The sequence below is a fragment of the Primulina eburnea genome, chromosome 9 (assembly GCF_022965805.1).
Source record: "Primulina eburnea isolate SZY01 chromosome 9, ASM2296580v1, whole genome shotgun sequence".
Taxonomy (NCBI): Eukaryota; Viridiplantae; Streptophyta; class Magnoliopsida; order Lamiales; family Gesneriaceae; genus Primulina; species Primulina eburnea.
In genome coordinates, this window is record NC_133109.1 from 6,997,791 (window position 1) to 7,003,709 (window position 5,919).

The 5,919-nt window shown below is 34.6% G+C and overlaps 1 protein-coding gene across 3 annotated transcripts; it reads left to right on the plus strand.

The window, feature by feature from the left end:
• The first annotated feature begins 1,057 nt into the window (after window positions 1-1,057).
• LOC140841251 (protein DEHYDRATION-INDUCED 19 homolog 5-like) lies at window positions 1,058-4,064 on the plus strand. 3 transcript variants are annotated; one of them, XM_073208528.1, is made up of 5 exons: window positions 1,058-1,357; window positions 1,917-2,056; window positions 2,472-2,549; window positions 2,636-2,853; window positions 3,590-4,064. In XM_073208528.1, the coding sequence occupies exons 1-5, from the start codon at window positions 1,285-1,287 to the stop codon at window positions 3,690-3,692; spliced, it is 612 nt and encodes a 203-aa protein (XP_073064629.1). In that variant the 5' UTR covers window positions 1,058-1,284; the 3' UTR covers window positions 3,693-4,064. The 3 variants fall into 3 exon arrangements, with proteins under 3 accessions (XP_073064629.1, XP_073064630.1, XP_073064631.1); XM_073208529.1 differs by having other exon boundaries at window positions 2,639-2,853; XM_073208530.1 differs by having other exon boundaries at window positions 1,058-1,348.
• The last annotated feature ends 1,855 nt before the right edge of the window (window positions 4,065-5,919 follow it).

Sequence of the window (5,919 nt, forward strand, 5' to 3'; positions counted from 1 at the left end):
AAAGGGTTTTGAGAGTTTAGTATGGGCTATACTTTTCAAATTATTGCTTTTGAAGTTGGGTAAGACAGTAGACGATTTTATTTTATGACCATTACACTTGATTTTTAATATACTAGTCGATTGAGGTTTCTTTTAAAAGGGGTAAAATATTTTCATGCATTATTCAAGTTGGCCAAATAAAAAAAAAAATTCTAGTACTTTTAAAGCAATAAAAAGATCAGGACGTTTCAGAATGTCTACTTTTCATAACAAAAAACCATTTAACCAAACTAAACATGAAAACAATATTATTTCAATAGATTTTATAACACATTACTTTTGTTCATAAGATTATTTTTGTCGCTGAGAATCAATAATCATAAGCTTCGACAAACTTTTGATCAAATAACGAGCGTTTAATCATAGTCTATTTTTCTCATTTGAAGCAAGCGAGGGAGATCATGGTGCATGTTTATCTCCCAATCGAACACTAAATAAAGAAATACTATTGGATAAAATATGTGTACCCCGAGCTAAATAGTTGTTACTAGTATGAACCAACTGTTCCTAAAGATTGGAAGGTTTAAAAAACGGACTTACTAATGGATGTCTTTTGGGTTCAAATCCGAGGTAATTTCACTATTGGCCATGACCAATAAAAAAAGTATGATTTCAGAGGAGAGAATACTAAATAAATTAAAAGAAAGATAATGGCAATGAGAGTGAGATGAATCATAACTATGGAGAAAGGGGGATGAACTTGCTAACAAGTGGATGAAACGGGGCAAAATTGTCAATTAGTAGAAATTACAAACTTTATTTCTTTATTAATTAATTAATCGAGCACTAATAATAATAATAATAAATTTTTTAAAATATATCACTTTATATACAATTATTATTTTTGTAATTTTATCCACCTAAGCTGTGCGTACAAAAGGGGGATATTTGGGAAAATCTTCAATAATTTTTGTAATATATGCCACGTGTCCGATACTCATTTGTTTAAATTTTGTGTCAGGAAAGTTTCCGAAAATGTTAAACCAATATATATATCTATATATATATAAGCCTCCTCACATCATCTCGATTTAGTACATGTAAGAATTTCTATAATCTGCCCAGAACATCCTACTCTGAATCTCTCCTGTAGAATCTTGAACTCAGTTTGAGATTAAATTTTCTTGTATTTCGTTTTCCGGGTCCAGATTAAACCGCTCTATTTGTCCGCCCTTGCCTCTATATTTTTGCTACGGAGGTGAAAAAATAGTTACAATTTTTATCAAGAAGAGTGAGGTGAAAGAAATGGATGTGGATTTCTGGGCTGCGAGAGTTCACTCAGCCAAGAACACCAAGCCTACTAGACTCAGTAACTCTGGTAAATTGTAGTATTTGTTGCATTATTTTATTATATTTGATTGAGTTTGATTTCCTGATCAATCTTAACTATTGTCTATTAGTTTGTATATATTAGTTTTAGTTTTGATTTCTTGATTAAGTTTGCTCCATTTGGGTTTGCTTATTTTTGTTTTTTACTCATTTTAAACTCAGGATATGTTAGCTGTTGTAATTCTTGATTTTCTTCTGGGAGATGTGCAATTTTCTTTTGATAGTACCGACAAGTTTCTTACTTTCTTGCTAAGAATTCTTCCATAACAGTGTGATTACATTAATTTTTTTTTTCCTGTGGTTAATTTCCCTAAGAATGGGCAGTGCTAGGAAATTCGATAATTTTCTTCATTTGATAGGAAAGGTCATTGCTTGGCCCTGCTCAGTTTGTATGTGAACTCACTGTCTTACATTTTTAGTTGGATTGTATAGATGGGGGTAGAATGAGAAGAAATTTCGCTGCATTTTACACGCGATCGTATGTGATTTTCTTGAAAGATTCGTTCAAAATTTCGAAAAGTGGTGATGATCGATGGATATATGACTAGGTAATCATGGGGCGGTGGATGAGGAAGGGGAAGATGAAGTAAGAGCCTGGTTTCCATGCCCTTTCTGTTATGTGGAAATTGAAGTTCCTGTGCTTTGTATCCATCTACAAGAAGAGCATTGTTTCGACTTGAGGAACGCGGTAAATGAGTTTCATGTACTGATTTATTTTCCTATCCTCGCCCTTTCTAACAAGCTAGTGTATATTTTTCGTCTCTTGCCTTGAGTGGAAGTGAAGGTTGTCAATCCATCGGTTACCATAGTTGCCAGAATATAGAGTTAAATGAATTTATGGATTTGCAGAACTAGGAGTGATGTTTTCTTGTTTCTCTTCTGAGTTTCGTCAGAAAAGGAAACATCCGAGGATAATTAGTACTACTTAGTGGACACTTTACTTAAGATGATCAAGAGCAGGCGTGCTAAAAATCGAGATTCACCTGACAACAGCTTTTCCCTTGGATATCGATATGAAATACTCAGAGGGAGTGTTACATGGTGATCGTTAATGCGTCTTATTTCGAAGAATTTTGTTCTCTTAAATGGAATTTGTTTTCCAGGTTTGTCCCATATGTGCTGCGAACTTAGGGAAAGATCCACTCAGCCATTTCACAGTGCAGCATATGCATTCAATTAAGGTCTGTATTCCGTTTCTATGTTTTGCAAATTCGTGGGGACGAAATTGTTAAATTTGAAGGGATCCGTATTCCTGTTTTTCTCTCAGCAGAGGAAAAAATCCCAAAAATCTGGTTTCTGGAGCAATGTATCTCCAAATATACTGAAGGACTTGCGGGAACTAAGTTCATTTCTCGGTGCAAGTTCAGCCACAAGCTCGAGTGAACCTGCTCAGGATCAACTCCTTCCACCATTTCTTTGCAAGGCCTTTAAATGCAGCCAGAAGGATAAGTCCTCTTGTATTGCTGCAACAAGTGACACGATAAGGTATTTTCGGGCCCTCAACTGATCAAACCCGAAACACTAGATCACAAATAATTAAAACTTTGGATGAAGCTTATGATACCACCATAAACTCCTATGTTAGTGAGATATGTCCGATAATATTAGAAGTATACCATAGTTTATAATTGGTTAGCAGCTGAAGAGTGACATGAATGAACTCAGGTGGATCCTGTACGTACACATACACGCACAAACGGTGCAACGCCTGAGAAAGAGTGCTCTAGATTCAAGTAAACATTGTGCGAATAGGACTTCACCTCATGAAGTGTTCACGAGATTACACAATCTTGGCCTTGTGCACAAGAATGGTCGGCTTATTCTAATTGCTCGTCCTGTTGGATTATGGGAGTGTTAATGGCTTTGGATAACTATGTAGTTAGCTATTTTAGCAACATTAATTACTCATTTTTTCATAAAGCAAGAATTGATGTGGAGAGTTACGAACAGAAAGTACTGTATAAAGTCTCACTTATGCAGATCCACAGGTTCACTTATTCTTTTAACTACAGTAATGTGTGATCACCAACATATCTCATAGCTCAAAAGAGAAAAAAAAATCCCTTCACAAACTGCAAGAATAGCACATCGTATCAAACTATGTAAATGAGACAGAATTTTACTCGGATGAAGTCGGAAAAGTTGGCTTTTTTAGCTCAATGCAGATATCTTAGCAGCAACAGGTTCACATATGATTTGACCGACCATTTTTGTTCTGCAGCACCAACCAAGCACTGTCAAATGAAGTGGATGAACAAAATTACGAGGAAAAAAACCTTCGCGCTACATTCATCCAGGAGATGGTTGCATCTACCATTTTATAGGAATGTTTTCGGTACCCTTTGTTCCAAGTGGAAGCGTGCAACGTTTAAGGTTGCAGAGAGTAGACACGGGGATTTTCTTAGTCGTAAATTCACTGGAAGAAAACCAACCAAGATTGGTAGACAAGGCATCAAAATATTTGTATTTATTGAAATATTTTACTTCAAGATGTTCATACTCGATCATGCACTATGCTGAAGATTGAAGAAGACCTCCTGATTTCAGTTGAAAACCCAAATTTGGAATCTAAAAGTTTGTCTGTTACGGAAAAGGGAATAAAAATAGGCACGAGACCAATAAGTAAATAGTGGAAATTTTGATTTTGGATATGCAATGAATTATTATTACAACCCAATGGATTTTAGGATTTCACATCTACACCCTCAGATTTGAACCCAATTTCTATTAAAACGAAAGTAACATAAATGGTTTAGTTTCTTTCACATTTTTTGCTGTCATTTCGTAACGTATCATCCAAATGTTAGATTTTGTTCGTATTTTACGTTTCCGCGCTTCAATCTTTACATTGTGTTTATAGATCGAAGTTAGTTTTACAGTCCAAATACAACAGAAAATACAGAAAAAATAAACATAAAATTGAATGCTAAGAGACTGGTTATTCCAACTTCGATCAGGCCATCATCAAAATCTTGATGCTTTCAGAGATACGATCGTTCTTTCTTTTAAACTCCAAATTAAAATAAATATAGATGAACCAATTATAAATGCACGATTTAAACAGCAAGCATTCGATGCCAAATTTTAATATAGTGATGAAAAATATTATTGTTCTATCGGACTAACTGGCAGATACAATTATTTTCAAACTATATCTAATCACACTAAATTAACTAAAAATAAAATTAAAATAACTCAAGTTCTACACTACACAAGTAAGATAGCAGAGAAAATATCACGGAGAAACTTTTTTCAAGCTTCTGATTCACCTACGGTATTTGCTTTTGGCAATGTGCTTCTACTTGTACACTATGAAAACCAAGAATTAGAAGCTTTGAACATGGATTAAAAAAATGAAAGTCAATTTAATTGCACTCAAAATATACAAAAAACATAATAAAAATCTAACTTATCAAGGTAAAATATCCAAGAAAGCGGGAATTTAGAGTTAGTATGCAAAAGAAAATTCATCAAGACAAAGAACGAAACTGATCATTATTATTAGTCATCAAAAGCCCTGGAGCTTACCTTTCTGCAAAGGTAAATCTGCGCTTCCGCCGATAATTTTTTTCACGTGGAAGAGGTGACACGAACTCGAAGCTCGTAACCCCAGCTCATCTGTTCGTCCACTATTTGTGTCCCGAGTCTGAAGCACAACGGCTGACCAATTCGGTGAGCTGAAGGGATGGAATTTCTCCTATTTCTAAAGGGATTTCCTCAAGTTGATAGCAATGCTTTAAAATCAGGGATTCGAGTCAGGGGAAGGATTCATTTGTTGTTATCCAGTATACCAAATGCATGGATTCAAGCAGCAGGAATCTCAAGCTACGAAATTCGGCTTTTGACGTTTTCCAAATAGCAATAGTAAACGCATTCTCGCATCAAAGACATCATGAAAGTTTATAAATTTAAGTTTTGGCAATCAAGACGTTCTTGAAGGTATTATGATTCAAATCCAAATAATGAGATGTTTTGAGGATTTATGGCGATTAACACTTGACTTCAACTATCCCCGGTGATTCGACAGTAATAGTTCTTATAGTATATGTTTACGAACAATCTACTTTATCAATCTCTTTTCTTCCATTGTCCGAATCAAGTCAATGACTAAAATCAATGCTCTCGTCAAGATTGCACTAAAAATCTTGACGAAATTTGCGTTGAAAATCGTTAGATGGAAGGCGGTGGTACCACAGCGCTGACTGCGGCGTGTATGGTGTTGAGAGTGGTGGTTGACACCCAATGGCTTCTCAAGCCTTGGTGGTGGCTGAGTTTTGTGTAACAGAAAGGAAGATAATCAAAGACTAGATTTTTTTGAGGTTATCAACTTTTAATAAATATTATTTATTATCTCACAACTATTGAATCTCAATCGTTTTAGAATATTCTATGGTTGAGTGTTTCTCCCTTGTCAAATTTCTTTCGTAATATTATCAACTTTTGACAATATGTAATATTATTAAATAACAATTTTTTTAGTAATTACTCGAGATGTTTCTAGAATATTTTGTGGGAATCTTAGTAGATAAAACTACTAATTAATATTTAATT